Here is a 26,867-nt window from a genome sequence, read left to right on the forward strand (position 1 = left end):
GTTATTGTTTTTTAATATATAAAGTGTGCTTCCCAAGTCCAGTTAACTAACTGTAGCTAAACATTTGAACAAGACTGGCACTTTATGGGCAATAATATCTATCATTAGGCATACTAAGAGACAATGCTTTAGGACATATATTGAGCAATGCAGAGGTCAGGAGATAACTCCCATCTTGGTTAAACACACTTAGAGAAAAAACTTACTTGCATCCTGTAATGCATAGCCATTCGTCCCACTGTTGATATGGCAGGCAAATGGCAAAAGCCAGAGCCAGCATACTATACTGTGGGAGCGATGTCCACAGAAATAGCGCACCTAAATTTTAACTTCAAGGTTGTGACCTTGAAAAATGCTAAAATCCACTGAGTACTTAAAAAACACACTGAGATCAGGTTCTTTGCTTTGTGCGAGTGGTGGTATAAAGTTGAGGCCTGGGTGCAAAAAGGGTAGCCATGTATGCTTCCTATCTGTTTAATTCACAATGCAACCTGGGCTTCTGTTTATGTCACTCTCAGAGAAATGAAAACCCTTGAGTTATTTGTTTTTACAATGTTGTAACAGGTGAAGACAAGGGATGTGGGTGGCGCTGTGGGTTAACCCACAGAGCCTAGGACTTGCCGATCAGAAGGTTGGCGGTTCGAATCCCCGCGACGGGGTGAGCTCCCGTTGCTTGGTCCCAGCTCCTGCCCACCTAGCAGTTTGAAAGCACGTCAAAGTGCAAGTAGATAAATAGGTACCGCTCCTGCGGGAAGGTAAACGGTGTTTCCATGCGCTGCTCTGGTTCGCCAGAAATGGCTTAGTCATGCTGGCCACATGACCTGGAAGCAGTATGCCGGCTCCCTTGGCCAATAAAGCGAGATGAGCGCCGCAACCCCAGAGTCGGTCACGACTGGACCTAATGGTCAGGGGTCCCTTTACCTAACAGGTGTATCAGCCGTTTCAAATGGAGTGGTTTGGATGTGAAGCTTCTACACAATTCAGAAATGGACAATCTAATTGTTAGTAATTGTTTTTCACACTTGCTGCAAGTGGTTGTTAGTATATGCCACAACATGAACCATCAGGTTAGTAACCTATATGGAAAGCCAGCTGTTTATAATTTGGCACTTTCTGGGGTCATCCAACCATTGTGTGCTTAGCTGTCTCTGTGTGTGTTTAGCTGTCTTTTATCCAAGAGAGCAAAGATAGTTCAATAGCTTCATGGTACATCAGAATCAGATGATGGACTGTAGAATCCACACTGAGGGGGTAGCACAACTTTTTATAGGGTCCACTTCACTAACCTGCAGGGGTCCACCAGAAAGTTAATTCTTGAAAAACTGAGTGTAATATCAGCTCTTATACATTCTTATTTATAATAATATTAGCTTTCACATTTTTTAATTTTTTTTTTTACTTTTCTTAAATGGGTATTTTTTAAAAATACCTTTTCCTACATCTTTTCCCCCCTCTTTGCGGCACTGAAGTGTGAAGTGCTAGGCATGGTGCTAATAGCCACAGACCAAAGGAGCTGTAAAAAATAACGTTAGTCAGGCTACTGCCCTACTTGTCAATAGCAGCTGGGTTATTTGAATTACACTGCACATGCTGGTTTCAGCATGTTTCCAGCAAGGAAAATAATGAGCAGCATTTCAGAATTCTTCTGTCCAATGCAGGTGAAATGCAAGGGAGTGTGACATTTTCCCGAAAGTCTTGGGAGAAGATTCAGACTGGTTCAAGTTCATCCTAACCCCCAGTGTGAACTGAGAATATACTATGGTTCAGTGGAAGCCATCAGAGTTTCTGATATTGACTGCAGTGAGAACATTTAAACACAATCGTTATCCTGGAGATAAGGTGCTGTCCTGCAAGCTCAGCGTCCTGGTTTTAGTTATACTTCTACAAGTGTTCCCAGGCTACCTGAGGGATTTATTTAGGCCCCTGTGCATATTGCTTGTTTTCTAATTTCATTCTGTTTCTGTATAGAGTGTTAGGAAGGAATGCTAAAAGCTTTGCCAGATTAAATCTCTTTACACCCCTCAATGGCTGCTTCACATTTTCAGTAAAGTGAGTTTGGGGCTTTGAAAGAGGTTGTTTCCTTCTCATAGTGGGGTGAAAACTGGCAGCTGTATTAGGAAGCATGTCTTGGCCTCACTCACCCCACTGCCGCGAAATGGAACTACAGAAAGTTGGGGGAAATTCCCAATAGGAGTCCTTTTGCCCAGATTAGCTAAAAGAAGCAGAAGTGACACCCTCCCTGCCTTACTACAACTTATTTTGTCACCTTCTGGAGTCAGAAAGAATTATACTCATGCTGGTCACACATAGGGTGTGTGTGGGGGGGAGAGAGAGATTTGGTTCAGTTTGCATTTAAGTGCAAACTTACTGAATTCTCCTTTCGGTGCAAACTTTTTATACTTATGAGAAGGTTTTAAAAGAGTTATTGCACTGATCTTTCATAGAGTGTTGTTACAACTCTCCTGCTCTCCCTCCCCGGCTCCCTTTCTGTGAGGCAGGCTGCTGTCATGCTGAGGCTGTCCATTTGCAGTTGAGGGCCTCCCATCTTTCACCTTCAACACTGAGCAGCTTTTCCTCCATCAGGGCCCTGGCACACAGACTATTTGCAGCTGAAACAGGACGTGAGTCTTGAGCAGCAGTCTTGGGGAAGAGCTGGCAACAGGATATGACAGTAAAGTGTGGCATTCTGAGTTGCAGGAGTTCACAGTATGCCAGATACGGAGACGCAGATATAATCACCCAGTATTAATAGCTGTGTGAATGCAAGAGACAGACTGGACCCTTTTTCTGTGCATTTTCCTAATTAAGCCGCTGTCCCTAAATTGCTATGTGCAATGTGTGTGTTAATTGAGAAACATAGGAACGCTGATAAGCATCCTCATCCAGTATCTTCATCTGACTTCGCCTTCCCCCTGTGGCTGCAATTAACACTGTATATGAAATGTAGGAGAACCTGACCCTACATCTCCCATGTCATGTCTGGAAAAGCTGGAGGAGGAGGAGGAGGAGGAGAGGACTGAGGGTGAAGAAAGAGCTTTGACTGGAAGGGACCCCCTGGGAAACTCAGCTGTGGACAGCCTGAGGAAGTAGCATTCACCTTGATTTGTGCCCATCAACAGCAAGTCTAGAGTGAGAGACTAGGGTGATGACCACAGTTTCCAGGAACTCTTCTCTTTGTGAGACTTTTGTGGCCTGCTCCTGTTGGAAGAGGGGGAATCACTATGGCAGGGAAGATATATGCAATGCCTCACATTCTTTCGTTCTGATTGGTTCTCAACAGTGATCATATGACTAGGTATCATCTTGGCTGTGAGTCCTGGAAGACCTGCTCCTTGTCTTGCAGGCCTTTTCCCACCTGGCCTGGGGAGGTGGGACCCTGACTGACTCCAGCTATAAAAATTGAGGCTGAACAGGCTGTCAGGTTGGGGTATTGTAGGGTTTTGTGTCTTCATTTTAGCTTTTTTATGATTTATGTGGAAATGTACTTTTGATGTGTTTTACTTATGACTACTTTTGTTATGTTTGTGATTATGTAAATCATATTGTAAGTCACCTTGAGCATGGTTTTAACTACGGAAAGCTGACATACAAATAAAATGATGGTGGTGGTGGTGATGTCTAGTTTGGCTGTCACAGCGAGATCTCATTTTTCATACAAGAGTGATAACAGATCTGGTCCGTAGCCGCTTCCTATGCTTTTAAGCAATCATAGATCATTTTTATAGATTCTGCTAAGTTGCCTGACATTAAGAACTACACTAGGGTACTAGTTCCCTGTACCCTTGTTCTCTGTACCTGAACTGGATTATGCTAAACTCACACTCAGGAGACCCACCAGAAAATGATGGAGCCTGTTAAATGCTTATGGCCAAGGCGGTAATATGGATTTTCTAAGACTTCAGTCTTTCTGATAATTGGACTGAAGTAGTCCTGATGTTTCCTATGCCAATTTTGAACTCCAGAGTAACTCTTTTTACCCAGGGAACTGTGGGCAGTTGTATATCACTGAGCTCTAGGGGACCCATGCCTTGCCTATTAGTTGTTTCGTGTTATTATAGGGAGGCTTGAACAGAGCTGGTCACCTGTTAGATTGGAGTGGGAAGGGATTCCACCACCCCAAGAATTGAGGGGTGCTGTCCAGAACTTCTTGATGAAACCTTGGACAATATGCTGGCATCTGTTAGGAGTCTTAAGGACTGAGAAAGGTGGAAGGAGAGCTTGCCTACACAACCTGTTCATTTGCTTCCAAAGTGTGGCACTGTGAGAGCTTCAGAGGAGTAACACAGCTTCTCCTGGAACTATTGTGCCACCTTCCTGAGTTGCTTTTGTTATTGCTGCTGCAGATTCAGACACAGATCATAGATTGAGCCTTTTAGCCTCAGGTACTAGATTTCAGACATAGCAGTCAACAAATTTCCAGTCAGATTGCTGCTCAGCTTGGCTAAAGCAATGGTAATTTGAATATCTTTTGTAGACACATTTGGGTATAATTTTTGAACAGTACTTTTAGAATATACTCTACGAGCATATGTAAACCTTTTGTTTGTTTGGAGGATGTACTTAGTGCTGAACTCTGGTTGCATCTTATTTCCTGAGGCGCTCAGAGAGTAAATTGCACTAGTATGCCAGACTCTACAATAGCTATATAAGAAAATACGAAGTCCTATAAAATTCCTAAAGGACTTGGACCTTTCAAATGTTTCCTTCGCCTTCCTTGTTAATTGTTGCAACCCATAACTTGGCTGCAGTGCATTAAATTAGTATAGAAAGGCTGTGTTAGGACATGTTCCTGGGGCTCTGTCATATGCAGTGGAACTCCTTTCCCCTGAAAGTTTGCCACTGTTCTGGCCTGAGCATATTTTGGGAGCAGTGGAACACAATGTTGCACTTTGGGAGCAGACAGTGGCTGAATTAAAATTCTCAAATTTAGTAGAATTGCATGAGTTTATATCTAAAATTACTACCTCTGTGCTTTGGTTCATTTTTAAAAAGGAGCCCAATGTTTGGTAACCTGGAGTGGATCATTGGATAATAACATTATAAAATTGGAAGGGGTCCCAAGGGTCATCTAGTACAATCCCCTCCAAGGCAGTGGTGATAATCTGGCTTCATGGAGGCTTCACAGTTAGGCCAAAGGACACCAACTAGATTTTTGCTTGCGTCATAAATTAGTTGTTGAAAGCTTGACTTCTGCTGTCTTTTGAAATCTTCTAGAAGTTCACACCACATCCCTGAGAGTGGGAATTGTATGTGTCTGTGTGAGCGCGCGCACATGCATGAGCTGCTTCTTTTTGCACACAGTTAGAGAAATCCGTCTCTTTGGTATGATTTAAATTTGAATTGAGGGGTGTCTCTTCACATCAGTAAAGATGAGATGTCGTCTTTGGCTAGAGTTGCTTATGGCAGTAACTGAGCTTTGATATTCGCTTTGAGTTAGGAATGCAGAAAATATCCTGCTGTAAAATCCTTTTGTGAACATGCATTGAAAATAACAAGAGATCAGAGGACAGTCAAGAGCTCAGGAAATGCCCTCTTGGTAGCTTTCTGCCATATATTTGGAAAACAAAGTGTTGCTTTTCTCTTGTTTCCATCAACCATCTCATTTTTATTATTCAATGTAAGGTCATGGAATTATATTGCTCTGTCTTTTATGATTCAAGCATTAATGCTAAAACTGGTCAATATTGTACTGAGTAGAAGGATTATTACAACAAGATGACTTGTCTACTGCCTTCAGCTGAATGGTAAATGGTAGGCAAGCTTGGAGCAAATTCACACGTCCCCATACTCAGGGAATGTATGGTATCAAGTGCACCTCAGTACAGTGGTACCTTGGGTTAAGTATTTAATTCGTTCCGCAGGTCCGTTCTTAACCTGAAACTGTTCTTAACCTGAAGCACCACTTTAGCTAATGGGGCCTCCCGCTGCTACCGCACCGCCAGAGCCCGATTTCTGTTCTTATCCTGAAGCAAAGTTCTTAACCTGAAACACTATTTCTGGGTTAGTGGAGTGTGTAACCTGAAGCATATGTAACGTGAAGTGTATGTAACCCCAGGTACCACTGTACAGGGAACAGATTCTCTTCTGGCAGGCAATGCAGGCAGCCATAACAGCTGGAAGTTTCTTCCAGGTCTCGCCTTCTCCGATGGAGTTAAAAAAGCAGTTATCTCCAGCTGCAACTTTGCTACCATTTCTTCCTGGATATTTTTCCTGCTCTTCTGGCCACCACTGCTGCTCTTATAGGCAAACTGACCTTCCTCTTCATTCTGAGTCCTAGTCCCACATTGTCCTATGGAAGGTAGAGTGCCCACTTTCAATTTAGGGCACAGAGCTCTCCCAACATTAACTAGATTAGGTGTTCTGTGACTGGTGGTGTTGCTTTGCAACGCCAGGTCAGTTCACTGTAATCCTTGCTTATCCACGATTTCATCTTGGATAAGAGAGCAGACTTGGTGTGCATTACTGAGTCTTGGGTAGGTGAGCTGAGTGCAGTGAGTCAGACCCAGTTCTACTGGCCTGGGTATAAAGTACAGCACTATATAATGGATAGGTTGGTAAATAGTTTAAAAGTTGCACACCCTTTCCATTTCACCAGTGAGTGTCCATCAGTTATTCTACCCACACAGCACTCTCGTAAATACAAAGCAAACAGAAAGGAGGTGGCATCCTTGCCTTTGTCAGAAAATGGTAGTTTGGGGACATACTCCATCCAAGCCTGGAGGTAACATTTAGCCATAATGGCCTGTAGCCATTGATAGACTTGCCACTCTATGATGAATAACAAAGTACCTCTAGATTTCCATATCCATCTTATAGAAGGATTTGCTTTACCTGCTTCAGTGTAAGCCAAGATGTAGCAGGTAACCAAATTACTTAATGTTTGCACTTTTATGTTAAAGTTAGGCACTGCCTGTGTTTATGCATTTGGGATGGGAGGGAGAAATTAGGTTTCTGTGTTAGCCATTAAAATTCAGATATCCCTCCAAGGTGAATAATGCAGGAATATTTTATTAAGCATGAGAAGCTGCTCAGTCACAAGAGATGTCACAACAGGAGGATCTTCTGTACTATAGTAAGCTTTTATGATAATAGGGATTTGTTTTGAATCCTGGATTGTTTTTGAAGTCCATTTATTGATTAAGGATACGGTTCTATGCAAACTTTCATGGGAATTCCACAGAATTCTGCATAATGTATATATGATCAACTGATGTCATTTCTTTGATTTAAAATGTGGCTAATCAAATATATCAATGCATGTGAGAAGGGAAAACCTAGATCAAGCAATGAGTGATAAAGGGTAAAGTTTTGGGAGGTCGCTTCTACACGAAACCTCTGTTGTGATATTCGTAGGATTGATTCATACCAGAAAGTGGACACTCACTTCTATTATTTACCCATATAAGTGCCCTTTTGCCATGTCTTGTATAACTTAGCGTGTAAGCCTGAGGGCAGGGCCTATGTCTTTCTCTTTGTTTTCTGGACAACACCTCATTTTATATAGGTGCTCTAGAAATAATATAAAGAAGAAATAGATATTGTATTTGGGTTTTCTTCAGGTAAAAGGCCATTATGCCAGAATACAGGAGAAATTACTAGCTTCTGCAGTTGAAGCAAATGACTGTTTCTCCCTTTTCCTTAGTGCTGTGACTTGGGATTCCATGCCAGCCTGGCACGGACGTTCAGAACATATCTTTCTGCTGAATACAATCTAGAAACCTCACGTCATGAGGGCCTGGACATCATTGAGAATGCTGTAGACAACCTGGATGCACGGAGTGACAAGCATACAGTCATGGATATGTGTAACCAAGTCTTCTGTCCTCCACTAAAGTTTGAATACCAGCCTCATATGGGGGATGAGGTAACGCTATCACCATTGTAGAAAATGCTTTCAGTGCCACATATTGCAGTAGGTTTCCAGCTTCCCTTCAGACGCAACACTTTGCTCACTCCGGCACTGATAGTGGGAGTTGCCGTAGGTACTATATACATAATGCATTAAGGAGTTACTAATATTTAGGCCTTTTAAGCAGCAATTAAGTCAGATCCTTGCTTTGAGAAATTTCTTTTATAATCCAACACTATAAACAAATAGATTTTGTAACAATAGAGCAGATTTGCTGTATTGCCATAAATAACAACTATGCTCAGTATTCTGTGTCTGAGTGAGGTTATATTTCAAGCCCAATAGAAGGATTATACTACTAGTTAAAAATTAAATACAGTGGTACCTTGGGTTACGAACTTAACTTGTTCTGGAGGTCCATTCTTAACCCAAAACTGTTCTTAACCTGAGGAGTGCTTTCCCTAATGGGGCCTCCCACTGCCACCATGCTGCCAGCACGCAATGTCCGTTCTCATCCTGGGGCAAAGTTCGCAACCTGAGGTACTACTTCCGGGTTAGCGGAGTTTGTAACCCGAAGTGTTTGTAACCTGAAGCGTTTGTAACCCAAGGTACCACTGTACTCCGTCTTTTGTTTTTAATATCCATCAGTCCAAAGTTTTTGGACATTTTTATCATGAGGATGTGCATTCTTCATTGTGTTATCTCTTTGATACCTGTCAATATTCTGATCCTTCTTGAATTTGCATAGTCTTATCTGTTGTCCCTTCAGGTATGTCAAGTGAGCGCCCAGCAGCCAGTTCAGACAGAGTTGCTCATGCGATATCACCAGCTGCAGTCTAGACTTGCCACACTCAAAATAGAAAACGAAGAGGTGAGAGCTGTAATTGTCTTTAATCCTTAAGTAAATAAGCTTTATTGATTCATTTATGCGAATAATTCTATGCAAGGTGACTTTTAAACTAACAGAGGTGGCTAAAGAATTAAACTGTATTGGACAAGCATACTTTTTTTCAATCCAAGGGCTTGTGATCCCTTGGAGAACGCAGACCAGGTTTGTATTGGGCGCCACACACAAGTCCTATCGCGCATAAGTGGGGTGTGGGGTGCCTGAAATAGTAAAAGGGGGTAGTGGGTTTTGGTGCCTCAGGGTCTTGCCCCTGCATGAAGCACTCCAACAACATAAATATACTAAAATGTCTTTGAGTATATTATAAATATTGTCTGATCATCCATGTGGTCATCCTGCATCCTGTTATATGAATGATATATTTAACCAGAAGAGCACAATAAAACCATGCCAGGTCTTTGACTCTGGACAGGAAACAGGCACAATGGCTTGCTTTGTAATACTTGTTTTGCTACATTGTTTGAAAGCACCAAATCTCTACTATAGATGGGGCACGTCACAAAGAGGCTCTTTATAGCTGCCACCTGAAGGTGGAAGGCACACAGTGGGTTGGGTGATGGTGGACACCACCAAACCAGTTCCTGCTAGTTTATACAGACTAGGATGATATGCGTGGGGTGCGGAGCTGTTATGTTATCATTATAGCACTGTAGCTATAAACTCCTGTAACAACTTCATAGTGCTGTGTCCTGTAGGGCTTCCTGGTTGGGTGCTATTGTCATCGTCACTTGCATCTAGAAATCTCTTTAAAAATTCATTTCTAATGTGGTTTCAGGTACAGAACAAATTGCTCATCCATACAGAAAAGCATCTAATCCTGGGGACCCTATATTATCTTTTCCTCCCTAGGAAATCTTTCAAGTTCAAAAAATAAGACTAGCTTGGTGTATCGAAGATCATGTACTGACAGTGACCTAACTGTGTCACAGCAATTCACTTTGTCTCGTAATCGCCTGTGCCTTTAATTTCTGCAGGTGCGAAAAACATTGGATGCTACTATGCAGACATTGCAAGACATGCTGACAGTGGAAGATTTTGATGTCTCAGATGCCTTCCAGCATAGTCGCTCCACTGAGTCGGTCAAATCAGCTGCTTCAGAGACTTACATGAGTAAAATAAACATTGCCAAGAGGAGAGCCAACCAACAAGAAACTGAAATGTTCTATTTTACTGTGAGGATAATCTTATGTCTATATTGAGCACAGTGTGGTAAAAAAGCGGTAGATAAGAAGGCTTATCCCCTGTCAGGGAAAAAGGCGGGTATAAACGATATACTGCTAATAAAAGGCTGGCTCTTTCAGAGCAGTAGCTTCCCCTCCCCTTCCCATTTTAACTGTAGGGACGTCACATTTTTGTGACAATAGAGTGTGCTGGTATTCCAATAGCTACACCTCTCAATTCCCCACATACACATTCACATGACTAGCTCTTAGAAAGGCAGTAGGGAGTCTAGGGATGAGGGAGACATCAATTCAGTTCTCATTCAAAGATGAACCTACCTAATTTGTACTTTCTGAAATAATATGTTGACCAAAACATAGCCCTCCTCCAAAATTTCACTGCTCCAGATTTTGCATTGCGTTTCTCCAGCCAAGTAACGTGTACAAAACTTCATAGACTTGGGTGAAGTTTATGTAAAAATCCATATTCTGACAAAAATAACATTAAAATAAAATAACAGGGGAAATTGCTTTGCAAAAATGTGTATATTGGGCAACATTACATTAAAAAAATCCATATAATAGGGGGAAATGTATTAAAATGCTGCGGGATTTTCATGAGGACTTTTTTTAAAACCACAAACTGGTGTAGAGATGTGGAGAACTAACTGATCTTAAGATTGGGGGGAAATGAGAAACTGAGAGAAACAGAAATTGTCAGAATCACTGAAGTTTGTGTCTCATCTGGAGGAGGAGTGACTTTCACATGATGACACAAGCAGCGCTTCTATAAGGAACTCCTGCCCTGTAGAAGTGGATGGAGGAGGGGAGTATTCAAGGACTGAGGTGACAAAACCAGACAAGCCAGCCTCTCGCTCTTTTCCAACTTTGGTAAATCAGAGTTCAACTTTCACCTATAGCCTGTCCTGGTCTTTATTTGTAGATGGAAGATCAAGAATGCAGTAAACCAGTTTGTCTGTTCTTATACATTCACAGTTGCTCTTGGTGTTATGTTGGAAGCTTGTTTGAAAACTTGGAAAAGTTTAAATAGGCCGTTTAGATATGCTGTGTGTGGAGTGGGCTTGGCTGATGTTCAGAAAGGAATAAGAAGCCCACCATATGGAGCCACGTAGAGTGGTTGCACTAATGTATGGCTCACCTATAGAAAGGTATCTCTGACCTCACTGGGAGAAACAACAGAACCAGAATTCCCTGAACCACTATCCCTATAGGACTATTTTTTAAAAAGTGTTTTAAGACGAGATGTTTTAAAGACCAACTACTCCCTAGTTTGCCATTCAAGCACAGAGTCCCTCATTTCCCCCTCTATAGCAATGTTGTACAATTTCATCAGCCTTTCACCTCATCTTGGAAGCCCTTTTACAATGGGACTGTCAGAATTTTTTTTTTTTTTTAAATAAAATGTCAGTTCTTATTTATTTTCAAATTTTAGGTATGTGTCTAGACCCCATGGCTGTGAAGAAGATTAAGAAAATAAAGCAACTGAAAATTATTTTTAAACCGCATGCTTTCAAAACTTAGTTGTGAGCTTTGAAGATTAGGAGTCTGAGCATCAAGAAAAATGTTTAATCATCCCTTAATTCACATCAGGGAAGATAGATAGATAGATAGATAGATAGATAGATAGATAGGGAAAAAGTTTGTCCTACAAAAATAAAGTCAAACCCTTCCTCAGTTTCTACAGTGACTATTTGCTATAGTTCATATGGGAGAACAATGTAAACTCTTCTGGCCCTGTCCTGCCCAGTTTCTCCAGCCTAGAACTAGAGATCCATGGTACCCTGAGAGTTATTAAAATTTCCTCACAAACGTTTTACAGTCTTCTGTAAAACTTGCACAGAACTTATTCTGTGCAAGTCCTGTTAAACCAAAGTGGAACTGTATAGGAGGCACATATCAGTTTATTTTGTTTATGGTTAACCTAACACAAGAAATGTCTGGTAAATTGTGCTATGTGATATAAATGTCAAGCGGCTTTCCTAAGGCTGTTTGTTAACTTTAGGATAGCAGTGAAATTTGGACCAGGGAATCCTGATACACTTGTCTAGTCTACTCCATTTAAGTAACATTTAAGAAATGTTACTTCTTAAACTCAGTGATTTCTGAGATTTGCATCCTGAAATTTCAAAGATGCATTTTGTGTTAAGTTCTTGAATTTTCCACTTCCTGTTTCTTTCCTCCACCCCATATCTTCCTCCTCTTCTCTTGGCATCTGTGAAGTTACTTGCCTCTAGGACACTATTACTGGGTATGAGGCAATCTCAAAATAAAAGTCGTACTCAGAAGAAATCCATCAGCGCAGCAGAAGCTTCTGATCAGCCAAGCCCTCAGACCTCATGCAGTGAGAATCCGTCTTGGCTTTATCACTGTTTGCATGAAAGTAGAAGCCTTTCTGTAGGAACCCCACTGCCACCCCCCACAAAATTTCTTTACTTATTGAGGCCATTCCCAGAAGCTGGACAAAAGAAAGCTTTCTTTGAACTGCTGTCTTTGAGCTTCTTGTGATCTGAGGCCTTAACCCCAAGCACATGGCTCAACACAAAGGTTTCTGGCTTAATAAGATCAACAGGACTGATACTGAAATTGTGGAAAAAGAAAAAGCCCAAATGACAACTGAATCCTTGGTCCATCTTTGTATGTACAACTGAAGTCTGGTTCATTAAGGCATACAACACATCCTTTCATTCCAGAAAGGTACTTGCAACAGCACCGCAGGGAAATAAATGTATGCCTCAAAGTTTATTTTGCTAATATTTTTTGCCCACTATGCTTTTGTGTGTGTGTGTGTGTGCAGTGTTTTTGTTTTTGTTTCCTCCCTTCAGAAATTTAAAGAGTATTTGAATGGCAGCAACCTTATTACCAAGCTGCAGGCTAAACACGACTTACTGAAGCAGACTCTGGGAGAAGGTAAGTTCAACTGAGCCTAAACAAAAAGATTGCATTTTAAATCACAACAGGATTTAGAATTGAATCTTAGACTTCTTAAATCTCCCTTGCTATTGTTTTCTATCTTATGTCAGTGTTTGTGATTAGTGATTCTGACGTGCTTAATAGAAGAGGGGCAGAAAATCTTTGTTCCTTTCACTTTTAATTTTGGCTGAGAGTGGCGTTTGAATGCCCCATTGCGTTGATTTGGTTCCTCAGGGCGTAAGGCAGGCCTCTCAGCGTTAGGGATGAGCCCCATTATCCCTGCTTTGCCTGCTCTTTGTTTAGTAAAAAGAAAAATGAAAACACCAAGCCCCTTTGTAGCTGTGTTCTTGTTAACAATTATCCATTTCATTTGGCAAATAAATGATTTGGATAAAGGATTTTTGTGTTTGTAAATACTATCAAGGTGAATGGACTGGGATTCCCCCTACCCCTGCCTCAGAAACTTTGTAAGTTTTTATTTTGAAACCCAAAATGCCCAAAGTAGTGAAATGATAGCATTGGTGCTTAGAGCCATAATCTGGAACAAAGTTTTCCAAAATATTCTCCAGCACCATAACAGAATGGCAATAAAAAATTCGATGGTCGTTTCAATATTTTGCATTCTCTATATGTGCAATGGACCAGGTGATTTGTGGCATTCTTCTTTCGATAGCTGTCATGTTGAACTGTGGGATTAAAATAAAAGGCATTGTGTTTTTCACAGCTGAGGATTTTATATCTAGGGGGAATTCTTGTAACTTAACTTGAGTCAAAATGCGCTGGGTCCTCTCTACCAGAATAGGTTTTTTTCTATTAGTGATTTGAAGCATCTTGCCTCAAATCATTTGGCCTCAGTTGGCTTGTTGTGTGAAGGTCCCGCAGGCAAGGGAGGAATATAGGCTATCAGTACAGCTGTGCATGGTCTCATGTGTGAGAGGCATTCATCTTTTTACCTGACAGCAGAGTTTGGGAAATAATTGGCCTGTTTCAAGGCATGTGTAAGTAGGCCAGACTCTCCACATCTATCAACATAGTGGAGCTGATGGTTTGGGCCTGCCTGTGGATCACTTTGCTGCCCTTTCCTCTCTCCTCTGGTGATAATTATTGTCCTTGATGCCAAAAGGAATGCCTAATGAATGTTTTAATCAACTTTTAAAGGGATGCTGTAGGCTACAATTTATTCTCCTTCTGGTTTGCTATTGAAATTGTTCACTTGAGAATAGGTCTGCCATATTCTGGCCTGAGCATGTTGCTTTCAGCTCTTCGGGACTGAGCTTTTAAGTCAGGTTTGTCAACCTTTAAAGTCCTGTGGGCAGTCCCATTTGCAAACCAAAGAAACTGGCATGAGCGCCGCATGGTTTCAGAAGAATGCTGCTTTCAGACCTGCTAGGGAAGGTCTCTGTGGGACCACAGAAACGGCATTAGCAGCCCATGCTTTAACTCCTGTCCTCACCCATATGTTGATGAAGAGGACTCTTAGTAACCCACAAAAGCTTACCCCCTTATAAATTTGTAAGTTGCTGCATGACCCTTTGTTTTATTAATGGTTAGTACAAGAAAATACAGCTGTCATTTCCTACCACTGGATCTGTGAGGCTGATATTTTACCCCTTTTGTATGCTGCCCCCCCCAACAATGCCATCTCCTCAAAAAGTCTCTACTTTGCACAAGTGTGCCCTTAAAAATACTTCAAGAAGAGTGGTTGCCTTAACTCAAGTAGGTAGCTAAGGTTAAATGCATGATTTATGTCCTATCCTGAATATAAATTGGAACCTGAGCTGAACTGGAGCCCATGAGACTTTTTTAAATGTTTTGCTTGGTGAACAAGGGACTATTTCTCATTTTAGAGATGCCCAGTTTGCAGAAGCTTCTGATGATTTATTGCTATATTTTGCTGTCATACACTAGGAGTGAATGTACTTCTTAAAGTTTGGAATCAGTTGCCTCTGATCTGCTTTTAATACCGCAGCCCTTGTAACACAGATATAAACATATAAAAGTTTAATTGGATTTTGCTGGCTTTAATCCCATAGATATTTGCCTCTCCCAAGTTAATAGGATTTTAAGACCTGAGTCATCATAAGAGACAGCATTTGATACACAGTTCTTTAAACTGTTTTTAAAAATTGTGTCAATACTTTCTCTTCTGTCTTAGAAATTTCTCTCTACCGCAGAGCTGGTAAACCTACAAGCATATGCAGCCTTATTAGAACAATGGCTGTTTCTTTATACCCCCTTCTGTGGATTGGTCTGTGTTTCATATTAAAATTGGAGTGGGTCTCATTAGGCATAATCAATCACTGCACGCTGCCAGGCTTATCTGAGAGCAGCTGATTCCAAATCCAAGCTTTTTAACATATGAGACAGGGCGGAGCTAGCAGTTAGTTGAAGCCTGACCCATATGGACTCTCCTCTTAGTTCAGACAACAAGCCTCTAAGGTTTTGACAGTGCTAAGACAACACTATCAATCAACGCATTGGATGTGATTGGATGTTTTATTAGTCAGCTTTCTAGTTAGCAAAAATTCTTCAGCAGTTCTCAAGAGCAAGACAGGCCAGCTAAGGCTCCAGGCATTCTTATTTATTTACCAAGAGCTGCATCCTTAGTATGATGGTCAGCTGCCTCTGCTAACTAGGTTGCTGGACCAGTTTTTCATGACTCACACCTTTATTTATATACACACACACACACAAACTTACTTCCGGGGCCAGCTTGTGGCTTTTCCAGGCCCCTCACTGTCCTGAGCCTATGCTGTCACCTCTAGTTTTAACCTTAGCTCCTCTTTTCTCTTTTATGAAGATCCTTCATCTGACTTTGATTTGGCCCAGCACCTTTAACTCTCATGCCGTTACTCTCTTGACCAGTTTCCCAACACAATCTTGGATATTCCATTTGGGCCAGATAACAAATGATACCTTCTTTCCAGGTGAAGCTGTAGCTAGGCTTTAGGACTGCACTTTTGTGCACTTTAGCTTATTTGTTAATTAGTTCATCAGAAATTGCAGTATTCTTACATGGTTTCATCCAGCAATTGCGTCATGTGTTTCTGAATTCCCTTTATCTGCTTTCACTCACTATCTGACCTGGAAGTTCAAATTCAAAAACCATGAGTCATATAAGGATAAAAGGCAGAGTAGTTGATTATTTTTGGCACTGTCACCACAAGCATACCCTTTCAGGTGCCTCACAAAAGATCTTTCAACAATCTTGAAGCCTGTCTGCAACTTCACATGGAAAAATGTTTCATTGCCTGATTATCCTTTATTCTGAAAATTCTTTCCACTGTTTTATAGATTTCTTTGCTCCTTCAATTTAAACATAAAAACATATTTATTGCATTTATTGTATTTATTTTCTTCCAATGAGCTCAAGTTGGCATACATGATTTTCCCCCTCCTAATTTAATTCTCACATCAACTCTATGAGATAGGCTAGGTGAGGGGCAGTGACTGGTCCAAGGTCACATTCAAGTGAGCTTCACGGCTAAGTAGGGATTTGAACCCTGGTCTCCCAGGTCCTAGTCCAACATTTTACATGCTAAAAAAGATGTTTTAAAAAGTAGAGGCAGCTTCTGAAAATAATAAATACAACAGGAGAGCCAATCTGAAGTGACACTGGAGGTTTATTATTTATTTTTAAGAGGAATAAATAGTCCATCACATTTCGAACAACATGTTCCTCATGAGCAATGGAGTCAACTATTACCTTGTGCTTAGGATGCCAGGTTAGCTAGGGCATTTAGAGGAGGAACATCAGGCTGGATGAGCCAGTGGTCCAAAGGCAACTTCATCTGTTCTTTCATGGGGATCTCGTTTCTTATTTTCACTGTTATCTACAATCATCTCTTGATAATTCATGTTGCCAGTGGAAGTGTACACAGAGAACTTGCAAGTCTTTTAAGGTTGACCCTTTGGGCACATGATTTCAAAATCAGAAATGAGCTGCATCCAAAAATGTTTCTTTCGTATACAGTGGTACCTCGGGTTAAGAACTTAATTCGTTCTGGAGGTCCGTTCTTAACCTGAAACTGTTCTTAACCTGAAGCACCACTTTAGCTAATGGGGCCTCCTGTTGCTGCCCCGCCGCCGGAGCACAATTTCTATTCTCATCCTGAAGCAAAGTTCTTAACCCGAGCTACTATTTCTGGGTTAGCGGAGTCTGTAACTTGAAGCATATGTAACCTGAAGTGTATGTAACCCGAGGTACCACTGTATTGATTAAGAGAGAGAGGGAGAATACAACTTTCTTTTTTTTCTTTTTAAAAAAGGCAGTTTTGGTCCTGAAACAAAAACAAATGAAATTCCACAAAGAAAATGAGGGATCTGTTTACAGAGTTATAAATGGAATGGCATATACTTTAACAGTATGTGGTGGCATGCCACCTTCTGTCAAACCCAAATGTTGTAAATACTTTGAAGGGGCAAAGACAGCAAACATGGGAGTCTGTCTGGTTAAAGTCAAACGGGCAGTTATCTTGTAGGAAAAAGCTGGTCCGCTAAATACTGCCCTGAATTCTCATGCTGTTAGCATATCCTCAGTGAGGTGATGGGATAATCTTCTGCATGATTCCCAAGGATAGTGGTCCCTATCAGTACTCGTCCCTATCTCCCTCCCCCCACCCCTTATCCCCCGCTCTTTTAACTGCTAAAAATAAGAGCTATTGAGGCACAGATCTTTTATCTGGTGCAGATTGACTAAACTTCATTGACAGTAGAGCTGTTCGATTTATGCTAGCTGCCTGGATCTTTTAATAATTTATTTAAGCTCTTAACAAACATCATCCCTGAAGGCTCAAGGCAGAAAATGCCTCTATAAGAGAGCTGAAGATAATACTAATCAAAATGCTAAAGCCAGAGATGCAGCTAAAAGATTTGCTCTCCTCACCAGCTGTATCCCCAGCTGGCTCCTTAACTCCAGCTAGGTAGAGTTATTGTATGGCTTTAGAAGACAGTAGGTCTTCTGCAGTTGGGTAGCACAGTTGGTAGAGCATGAGACTCTTAACCTCAGGGATGTGGGTTCGAGCCCCACATTGGGCAAAATATTTGTGCATTGCAGGGGGTTGGACTAGATGACCCTTGTGGCCCATTCAAACTCTACAATTCTATGATTCTATGCAGCCACAAAGATGATCCTCCCTGCGTCTGAATCTTGCTATTGGAAAGATGCAAGGAGCAATGCTGACGTCTGGGATTATGATTCAAGAAAGAAACAAGCTCCGAATGCCTCTGAGCATCATCCTGAGATAATTGATTGGAGTAGGGAAGGGTAGAGATGCTCTCAAGTCAACATGGTTCTTGACTTGTGAGATGGCTTTCGGCAGTCAAGGGATTGTATTGAACACTATTCCCTGCTCAGAGTAGAAACGGAATTAATGGAGAAGACCAAATTACGTTTATTAATTTCTGTAGGTCAACTCTGAGTAGAACTTAGTTGGATACACTCCCTAATATGTAAATTAATAGTAAACTGAGCGTTTATGAGTAAAATGTAATGTCTTCAGACCCTTGCAGTTTCTCACTTGCCATATACGAGCAGTTAACTTGTAGATTAACGTTAAAACAGTTCCCCCTGCCCCTGATTTTTTAAAAAATACCAAATAGCTGTGACCTTTTATATTATGTAAACAAGGGTGGAATTAATGTGTGATTTCTTCCCCACCCCAGGTGAAAGAGCTGAATGCGGTACAACCAGGTAAGTGGAAACTGTGTATATATATATATATACTAGTTGGTATTGCTACTGCAAGATGAATTTGCTTGGGTTTAAAATGCATCTGCAATAAACAGATTTTTGTGTGGTAGGGTGGAATCCTTTAGCCACTGTGCTGTGGAGGGGCAACACCCTGCTCCAGGGGCCTCCTCTTATCTGCATTCTCTAAATGGATTAATTAGAAATATGACAAACAGGCCCTTGTTTTTCCTGCAGTGTAATTTTTAGCTGACTGGCTCTGAAATCATGAGGAATGCTGTGTCAGCTCGGTGCATTGCAGTGTCTCCATGGATATATTGGAGCTTATTTCTAGTCTGTTTATGACACTGACCAGCCATCTTGGCCTAACTGCCAGGACCTCCCTTGCTTGCCGATATTCATTCAGGGGCAGAATATCCATCAATCCATCCAGCTCTAGGATTGATCTCCTCTTACCTTTTGGCATGGAATGTCTCCCAAATGATCCCTTCTCTGTAACAAAAAAATAGGGAAGGATAGGCATCGAGAATAAAAGTAAATATTGGATAATTGTGGTAAGGGAGAGTGAGGAAAAATCTAAGGGCGTTTGAAGGGAAAGAAGTCACTTCAGAAGGATAAGCAGTGTCTAGGAAACCGAGAAAAGGAGAGCTGCTGACAGAAATTGGCAAGAGAGCATAACCTGATTCAGTTAAGCAATGACAAGATCATTCAGCAGCAGCAGGCAGTGGCGATGAAAAGCCACTTGGGGAAGGATTGAATGGGAGAGATGAAGGGAGGAACCCATATTGTGTAACAAGGTGAAATACATATATTTAGAAGTGTGCGTGTTTTGTAGGTTGGCCAAAGTTATTTAATGTAAGGAGCATTTACAAAAAAAACATTGGGAGGTTTGAAATGCACTGTCCCTGTGTGCTGCCCTGTCTTTCACCCCCTCCCCTCACCATCCTATAATCTCAATTCACTCACTCCTCTCTCTGTCTCTCCCCCTGCCACACTCTCCCCTGTGACTGCAATAATCCTTTCCCACTCCAAGAATTTTTACATTACAAACTTCCCTCAGTTTTAAACTGACTTAATTGTTGTTACCTATAAGGGCATCTGGGGGTTGCAGTGGTGTTTTTAACTGAGCTGGTACTGGTTTGTCAAGAGATCCCTAGTGCCCCCACCCACACGCCAGGGCTCTAGTTTTCAAGGATCCTTGAGAGAAGCTGTAGCTGTTAAATCTGTAGAAGCTGGTAGCGCTGACGGTCCCACACAGGCACTGTTTTGCTCTTGTTTCTTCCTGGCCAGATTAGTGGTACCTGCATTGGAACAGGCAGGTAGTGCTGCTACAGTTCTTGTTTCCTGCCAGGCTCCATTGCTACCAGTGTGGTTCCAAAAGAAAGAGGACTGAGTAATTGCTGCAATTGTTACAAGCTATTGTCAGGTCTGTTGGGAGCCATGACATCTGTGTCCCCTAAAGGTTTTCCCCCCTGATTTAAAAGCTTCAGTGGAGGAAAGGAAGTTTTGCCCCAAATATTTACCTGCTAGGTTCAATGGTTAGCTTTTCAGATGCCTGCTTCATAAAAGAAAGTGTCACTCTGTGACCTGAGTGATGATGGCTCTGTACAGATGACTTCTTCTTCTTTTGTTTCTGTAGAAGAACAAGCTCTGAACATATGAAATTCCCATTGCTCAAGGGGCTGCGCAGAGCACAGATTTTTATCCTTGCACCAAAAGGCAGCTTCTGCTCACGCTTCAGCTTTCTTAAGTGTGCACAGCATAACACCCTGCAGGACTGAAGCCGGTCATTTTGGCGCAGTCTTGAAGAATCATTAAAATGGTTGCATGCTTTCAGCTGAGGAGGAAGAAGGTAGAGGTCAGAGAGGGAGGTTTTCTCCATTGCTTGAAGAACTCTCAAAGAAATGCAGCAATTGCTTTTCAGCTCAGCTGCAAGAATTTTGTCATAATGTATAACAGTAGGATATAGGACTCTGATATACAGGACAGCTGGGCTGTCAAACTCATTTTTTTAAATATAGCACTGCCTCAGTGTTTAATAAACTGCAGTACTAGTGAAGAAATTGAGAAAACAATTTTGCAAATGCTAGCATAGATGGCTGTTAGAGTGTAGCCCCCTTTGCATGAGAAGCTCTTTTTCCAGCCAAGCATGTGAAATACTGGGTTGCATATCATGCTGGTCAGTGCAGAATGTGAGAAAAACAGCCTTTCTAATCGGCTGCAAATGAATTTTAATTTCCAAGCTACTGTAAAGAGGTATAACGCTTTATATTCTCTTGGTGAGACTGTCCTTTTATAGCCAGGGATAACAATGGCACGTATGGGGCAGAATTTGTACAATACCTTAAAATGCCAGAACTGTAGTATGCTGTGGGACTGAATCCAAATTCAGAATTTACCCCTAAAAAGAACAGATCTATTTCTGCACTGCAGCATTCCTGGCAATCGTAACTGTATACTCTGTCTCATAGTGTTTTTATCCTGCTTAGAGTTGGTTATGTTTTAAAAATACATGATAAAATATCCAAACTATTTGAACTTCAGGGGCACTAAGGGCACAATGAAACACCTGAACATGCACAGCTTCCCCATCTTTCTCCAGGGGGTATTCCTTCCACACATATAGAGGCAGCATCTAGTGCAGACCTTTGCACCATCTTCTTCAGCTGTCAAAAGCGGTTCTTTTCCACCTTGTTTGTGGCCTCTATCTCCAAAGAGGCCTGTCCATTGCTATTATTGTTCCAGTGCCTTCCAACAAGTTTATATAGTTAGAGTTTCTGTAAAGTCTTTCAATCAGAGTATTAGGGCCTGCGGCTGCCACCTCCTCCCGCTCTTAGGCAAAGCTTACTGAATGCTTCCAAAGTTACACTGGGAGTAAGGAATGTGTCCCTGCCAGGTCAGCAGTTTGTTTTATGCAATGGATTGCTAGGCCATGCCAGTGGTTTCCCCCCAGGGAAGTGTTGAAAAGGAAAAGCCACCCATACTGTGTTCAGAAGGGAGATGTCTGTGGCCCTCCCGCCAGATACTGTTGGACTACACCTAACATCATATTTACCCATTGGCCATGCTGTCTGGGACTGCTGAACATCTGAAGGGCCACATGTTGTTGGACTCCCAGCAGTCCCAGCCAGCATGGGTAAGTATGATAATAACTAAATTCTGTGTGCAAAATTGATGATGATCCTTTGGAAATGAAAGATGCTACATTAAAAGACAAGTTTACAAAGGCTTGGGTCTCTAGAGACTGGGGCACACATAGAATAATAGAATTGTAGAGTTGGAAGGGAGGGGTCATCTAGTACAACCTCTTTCAATGCAGAAAACACTTGCCTATTGCTGACCTCAACCCACAATCCCAAGTGAGTTTTACTATAAGTTATCCATAAAAGTATGGACAAGCTCCTGTGTCTCTACTTCCCCCCCACGTCCTTGTCCTGTCTGTCTTCATACCCATTGTTGCTTCTTGGCTCTCTCTTGCCCTGTATCCTCCTCTCTTCTTTCGGAGTGGAGAGTTGGCATTGTACCCATGAGATACAGGTGAGTCCATGTCCTAGGTTCCCCACGTTGATATTTAAAATGACAGATATATGAGGAATATATCAAGGTGGTAATGGTCACCTAATATGGTTGGAGCCAATGCACTCGTCCTCACAGTGACCTTTCCCCTTCTAGGTCTTTTTTATTTGCAGTCTTTGAAATCTTTCCCTGCCATTGTATTCAAGTTGATGTTTTGTTGATCTCTTTTGTTCCATTTTTCTCAGGCCCCCATGTCTTCCCCCTAAGCCACAGAAAATGAGGAGACCTAGGCCTCTCTCAGTCTATAATCATAAACTCTTTAACGGCAATATGGAAACATTCATTAAGGTACTTGCTGTCTAACAGTGAGAATCTGTGGACACTGTGGATGTAATGGTAGCATTTTTTTCTCTTCTAACTGCTGACCTGTTTCCTTCTCTCGGACTTGGCCTTTCCCATGCACTGCACATCACACCATTAAAGTGGTTAGTATGCCTCTGCCTCAGTGACAATTTCTATTGGTGGCTGTTGCTCCTCCTTACTGCAATAGTGAGGCACATCACTCCTATTTGTGCCAACTGGGAGGGATGAGATAAGTGTAATGACCCTTGTGGAACAGTATGGAAGCGCAACACTCTTTGTGCCTGTCAGCATGCTAATTGCAATCTGCCATATCTTATCACTGCAGGCAGAACTACCGAGGTTTTATAAGCTGCTGTTTATATGAACATCCTGGAATTTAAATGCAGCATGCCTGCCTTCCGTTAAAAGAGATTTGCAGTGGATCAGAGTTAAACAAAAATCCTTAAAAGATTAGGGTGCTCAGACTGATATGGCTCTTTGTAATTTAAGAAAGGCAAGATGCTATTAGCAGAAACAAAATGTATAGTCAACGATTTATTCCACAGGCAGGAAACTCCTGAATGTTTGTTTTGAAGGAAAGTGACAGAGGGGAGTGACTGAGAAAGTTTGACCCATGTTGAGGTACCCTTCCTACCCTCTACTTCTGGAAAATTCTGGGTGTCCACCTTTAGAAGAATAATAAAGTCAGTGCTATTTTTCTAGGGAAAAAGTGCCGGAACACATCATGAACATCTCCATTGTTCTCTTAGAATGGCAATGCCGCCCACCTAAGAGATGCTGGAACTGAGTTCCAGTGAATTGCGACTTAAAAAAGCCCTGGATATAATAATAATAATAATAATAATAATAATAATAATAATAATAATAATTTCAGCAACTTGTTCTCCAATGGCTGTGAGAAAAAAGAAATAACAAGCTTTGGCTCACAGTTTGTAAGGATTGAGTGGGGTGGGGGGAGCTTTCTGCTTACCTGTCCTGTGTATGGCTAACTGAATGACAAGCTAGGTATTTTCAGTATTTTATTTACATGAGCCTAATATAGTTGTGTTAAAACTGTTCAGCAAACTTGTGCATGTCTTTAAATAAGCATTTGGCAGGCTCATTTTTACGTCCCCACTCCATCCCATAAAAGATTAATATGCACAACATCTGGGATTGCACTGAGTGCTACAGAAGAAGATGCATTGATCTCACTGCTATTTAGAAAGAGCTATGCTGTAACAGACATTGAGGAAATAGAAGCTTTGAGTGGGCTGAAGAATTGCTGCCATTTTGGAGTCAGTCTCCATTCAGCATTCAGTTTTATGCCTTAGGCACAGCTTAAAAATAGGATGCTGATTTAGGAATTTGGAAAGATTTGTATTCTTTAAAGCAGTACTGATTATTGCAAAGAGAAACACATTTAAGCTTTCCCATTATTATTATTATTCCAGCACAGGAGCAAATTGCTTTTTTAATGGCTCCAGTAGCCTTGACTCCAGTAGTCTTGTCTCTGATTTTGTGTATATACATGGGGAGCTATAAAAGTCTATGGTGCATATTACTCAAGTCAAGTCGAAGAGCTTGTCCTGCTCTCAGGACTTTGCCACCATAGGGTCTAATGTATATCCCAGAGAGAAGTGTGAAGGCATGCAATGCAATTCTACTAACTAGGTGTGACCCTTTAAAGCTGTCTGGGTGCAAGGCCACGTGAGGACCCATATAGCTGCTCTGAGATCTTTGTGGAATAAGTAAAATCAGGAAGTGACATCACAGTTGAGTTTCCCCCACTTCTTTGAGCTACCTTCCTTCTTGTTAATGCCTAGCTTTCCCTCTTCCCTGCCCACTTCCTATTTATGGTACCACCTGAATACAAGGAAGTTCCTTTTGTCATCCCTGTCTCCTCTAGCTTGACTTCAAGCCCTCGTTCTCCACCTACCCTTTTCCATTAATTTCCTATTGCGTGGTCCACTGCCTATGCCATCTTCATTCAGTCACCTTCGAGGGGTTGACACAACCCCTCTCCATGCGCTGAATAAAGCCGTGGAAGGGGCCACATCAGCAGCTGTGCCCAACCCTGCACCTATCATCCCTCTGAGCAAACTGCACCAGAAAGAGTCTTGCCAACTTTGACCATGCTCCCTCCTTGCATGGAAGAGCTCCACGCATAAAGATCAGTGCTGTCACAAAACCTGGCCAGGAACTGTGAAGCATGAGTTCCCTGAGCAGTCAAAATGTTCATGAACGAAGCCATTTTGTGCTAGTTCAGCCATCTGGTGTGAGGGGCTTCACAACTCCCAGAGCAATGCACCGATCAACATGTTGTTACTGCATGCCCCAATATCTAACACTGCCACCACTTCAAACCATTCAGATGTGTAATGTTCAGCCACCAGCCACCCAAAAAGTGAAACTGTGGATACTTTCAAGGATAGAGTCTCATGATTATTTTTTATATGACGAATATGATGTTTTCAGTGGGTTGACACACAGGACTTTCTGGAACTGGCCCTGTAAGTAGGTGAAGAACTATCATATAACAGGACCTCCAAGTCATAGAGTGACACCAATAGTATCAAATGCCACTTGAGAGATCAAGAAGAATAAGCAATGTTGCACTCCCCCAGTCTTTCTCCTAATGAAAGTCATCACTTTGGGCAAACAAAAGCCATTCCAGTACAAAACCACTATGAAATAGGCAATCATCCAACCACACCTGAAACTGACCAGCCACTACTTTTTAGCTGGTTCCTTCTAGTGATTATAAACATGGTAGGACTATCAAATGTATTTTTAAAAATTATTCCAGTTACATTAAGCTCCATATTTTAATATTAATTAAATCAACATACTCAGTGTTGCGCCAAAGGAACTGATGCCACTAGAAATCTATCTGAAAAGGGTTGACCCACTTCCAGCAAAGATATTCCTGAAGTAAACTAGTGGTGGTGAATTTGCAAGCAATAATATTGCAGTGTCAGATCAAAACCAAAGCAGCAGCTCTATGTTTTCCTGGAAGCAGGGTAAGAAGAAAAAGAAAGCTTGCCTCCATTTCAACTGAGAATTCTTAATAACTCCAGAGAGAGAGATATTACTCTGAGGTGATAATTCTATTTGTTCTCCTGTGATTATTTCTTATGCCCCAGGTGGCAAAATAGATGGTTAAGTACATCCTAAAGTATGCTCCTTTAAAAAAAAAGAAAAAAAGTTGAGGTATATTCATTATGGGTCTCAGCCACAGAAAACAACAACAAAGAAATATCTACCCATTATGAAAGGTTTGCTTTATGTATAGATTGATATTAATACTTTACATTGTTTTCCACACAGAAGGCCTTCAAAGAAGCTTACAAAATAAAAAGTCAAACTAAAACATAAATATAAAACAATGCACATATAAAAATTAAACCAGAGCAGCAAAAAATAATAATCCAAACCACCCACAAAGAGGAAGAAATGTGTCAAAGAAACAAACTTCCAAGAGCCAACTAAGGCATGCCCATAACTTGACAGGCAAAATCTTCACTTTCTTGCCAGCAGGGCTGTGAGATAGTCTTGCTGATGCCTGTGAATGTGGAGGTCTGAGGAGGGGGGGTCTGTTGGAAGAACTAAATATGGGGATGAGGAGCATGCAATAAATTACTATAAGAGTAATCTGAAAGTTGGTCACTGAGGACAAGAGATTGCATACTAAGCAGTTATATGGGGTGTTGGAGCTTCAACTAGATCTTTCTAAGCTGCCATTGCATTTGAGCTTTCATAGCCTCTGGAAGTTGTGCTTACTTTAACTGATCTTATTCTTGCTTAACCTTTTCTTTTTTCCCTACTTTGCTGCTTTGTTTGCTTATCAGAGGAAGAAGGAATGCTCGAACCAGAAACCAGGTATTTACTAGAAGAGCCCCCCCCCCCTTTCTGGGGGAAAAAATCATATATGTTTATATAATATGAGCATAATCTAAATTTAAGGGAAACAATTGTAATCCCTTGCCAAAAATACGCTATACTCTTATAGTTCACATTAAGTTTTTAGTGATGGATACAAAAGACAAAACTCATGCAAGGATAACTTTTCCCCTTGCCTTCCTCTGTGATTCAGGCTAGCATTTCAAAAATGTTTGCCTCTAGGCAGCAGTTCTTGGTTTGAAAACATTTGAATGGTACAACCAAGCAATAGCGCATTTTTACAGAAGGCCTGGCTCATAGCTACATTTCTGTAAAGTGATAGTTATGATCCAGCTGCATAATACCCCTACGTTGCTTCAGACTAAGTCAGATTGATTCCAGGGACCAGCTTCTAATTTATGATTTTTCTCAAAGCTGACAGTATATAGGATATGTGAAGCGCTGTTTCAGATACTTGCAGCGATTGTTATTTTAATTTATTGCTAACTCTATGATTAAACTAATGGTGCTCTTTTTCCAACCTGAGACTTTTTGTGCAATCTTTGCTAGAATGTGTTTTCTAAAACACTG

The 26,867-nt window shown here is 41.4% G+C and overlaps 1 protein-coding gene across 3 annotated transcripts in view; it reads left to right on the forward strand.

Moving 5' to 3' along the window:
- SRGAP3 (SLIT-ROBO Rho GTPase activating protein 3) overlaps positions 1–26,867 on the forward strand; it is a 187,295-nt gene that overhangs the window by 126,880 nt on the left and 33,548 nt on the right. For 2 of the 3 annotated variants that reach the window (XM_080995652.1, XM_080995650.1), the window contains exons 7-12: positions 7,643–7,864; positions 8,619–8,720; positions 9,731–9,928; positions 12,760–12,844; positions 18,512–18,539; positions 22,298–22,400. In XM_080995652.1, coding sequence (XP_080851778.1) covers positions 7,643–7,864; positions 8,619–8,720; positions 9,731–9,928; positions 12,760–12,844; positions 18,512–18,539; positions 22,298–22,400 — 738 coding nt within the window. Of the gene's footprint in view, positions 1–7,642; positions 7,865–8,618; positions 8,721–9,730; positions 9,929–12,759; positions 12,845–18,511; positions 18,540–22,297; positions 22,401–26,245; positions 26,277–26,867 lie in introns of all 3 variants that reach the window. The other variant, XM_080995651.1, reaches the window with a different exon arrangement.

Source organism: Podarcis pityusensis (assembly GCF_964106645.2).
Source record: "Podarcis pityusensis genome assembly, chromosome: 2".
NCBI lineage: Eukaryota > Metazoa > Chordata > Lepidosauria > Squamata > Lacertidae > Podarcis > Podarcis pityusensis.